Here is a 1,953-nt window from a genome sequence, read left to right as displayed (position 1 = left end):
AATTTATTCTTTGGCTATAGCTTATTATAAATTCACAAGGGGCCCCAAGTACTCAAGGGTGCATCTTGGACCTCATCCTCTCATCAACATTGCTTTTTTTCACTTACCTTTTTCTCCTCCTTCTCCTCTTCATCCTCCTCCTTCTCCCCTTCTCCTCCTCTCCTCCTTCTTCTTCTTATATGTCTTTGTCTTTGAGCTAAAAGACACAAAGAAATTTTTTTTTTTTTTTTCTTATTAATACAGTATTTATTTGTCTTCTCTCTGTCAAACCCTGAGCCAAGCACTTTCCCCAGACTTCCTGGGGAGGTACAGGAAAAGGAACACACAGGGCAGACGGGACATGAAAGAGCTATGGGAGGTGGAAGTGGAGACAGCTGCTTCACATGGCGAAGAGGATGAGAAAGGCCACCATTAGGCAGAAGAGCCCCATGGCCTCTGAGAGGGCAAAGCCCAGAATCGCGTAGGAGAAGAGCTGTTGCTTCAGAGAAGGGTTCCTGGCATACCCAATGATGAGGCTCCCAAAAACAGTCCCAATGCCAGCCCCCGACCCAGCCACCCCAACTGTGGCGGCCCCAGCCCCAATGAACTTGGCGGCTGTGTCGATGTCCCGGGAAATGACGCTGGTTTGGAAGCTGCGGCTAGGGATGACTGAGGTCAGAGGGTGAGGGATTGCCAAACTGCTGGGGCCCTCATCTGTCCATGTCTGTGGTCGGGTCAACTGCACTGCAGACAGTGGGCGACTCAGCAGCTGAGAGGTGCTCCTGATCAAGGAGCGAGTGGAGATGAACTTGGAGCAGGCATACATTTTCAGGGGTGAGGGGCCAAGGCAGGAGAGCTGCTCCCAGGGCAGAGAAGACAGAGAGGGGCGACACAAAGAAATTTAATTCAAGTGAAAGAGACTAGACATGGGGAAACCTTTGAGGGAGTAGAAAAGCTTAACTACAGTGAAGAATAGGCATAAAACAAAAAAAAAAATCAAGGAATTGGTTTCTTACTTGCCTGTTAAATAATAATTGAAGAATATTTTAATTAAAATTTAAAATTTAAAAGCTAGAAATCAGAGAAAAGAAATGTCATACTATAATCTCCACTGTTGTGATGCATTTGGCCCAGGATCCATTTGGTCTTTTACCATATGCACATTTTCAAAATGTAAATCATGAGATGAAAGAGAGACATTTTTTGTGCATCTTTTAACATGTTGCTAAATTATAAGTGGATAAATGAAAGCCAGGAAAAGGCATATAAGAAACTTAAATGTGCAGCTAAATGAAAGAAAGCAGACAGAAGTGGCCACCCAATACGAATCCAAGTACTGGATATTCTAGGAAAGGCAAAACCATAAAGATAATGAACTATAGTGACCAATGGTTGAGGACACACACAGTGCAGGTGATTTTAGGTGTCACTGATGTTGTTCCATATGCTGCTCTCATAGTGTACATGTAATATTAGCATTTGGCAAAATCTATTGAACATACAGGGAAATGAGCCCTCGCAGAAACTATGGATTTTGGTTGACAATAGTGTGTCAATGTAGGTTCATGAATTATAACATATGTACTATACTAATGCAGATGTTCACAGGAGAAACTGTGTTGGGAAAAGGTAGTAGTCTCTGAGAATTTTCTATACCTTCTGCTCAGTTTTCTAACCTTCTGTTTAGTATTTCTGTAAGCCTAAAACTGCTCTCAAAGCAAAAGCTATAAAAAATAGAGATATTAGAATTTAAAATTTTGAACATCTGTTGTGCCCTTCAAAATAGTCTCTTCAAATGTTATGCACTTGTTTTAAAAAATGTTGCTTTTGTTAAAAAAATGTTGCAACTATTTAAAAAAATTTCTACAGAGATTGGATGGCTGAGCAAGGTGGAGAAAACATTTTAAAATTACATCTGTACAGTCATCAACTATTAGGAGAAAATGGGCCACACTTTCCCATGAGACATATAGG

The 1,953-nt window shown here is 41.3% G+C and overlaps 1 protein-coding gene across 1 annotated transcript; it reads right to left on the bottom strand.

The window, feature by feature from the left end:
* Window positions 1–216: 216 nt before the first annotated feature.
* On the bottom strand, window positions 217–863 carry LOC128101167 (ATP synthase F(0) complex subunit C2, mitochondrial). The gene has a single exon (XM_052724028.1). The coding sequence runs from the start codon at window positions 803–805 to the stop codon at window positions 380–382; it is 426 nt and encodes a 141-aa protein (XP_052579988.1). The 5' UTR covers window positions 806–863; the 3' UTR covers window positions 217–379.
* Between the last annotated feature and the right edge of the window lie 1,090 nt (window positions 864–1,953).

This window comes from Peromyscus californicus, unplaced genomic scaffold (assembly GCF_007827085.1).
Source record: "Peromyscus californicus insignis strain IS unplaced genomic scaffold, ASM782708v3 Scaffold_7__1_contigs__length_154581171, whole genome shotgun sequence".
NCBI classification, from domain to species: domain Eukaryota; kingdom Metazoa; phylum Chordata; class Mammalia; order Rodentia; family Cricetidae; genus Peromyscus; species Peromyscus californicus.
The sequence above is the reverse complement of the archived record's forward strand: the minus strand, read 5'-3'. Positions and strand labels throughout refer to the sequence as shown.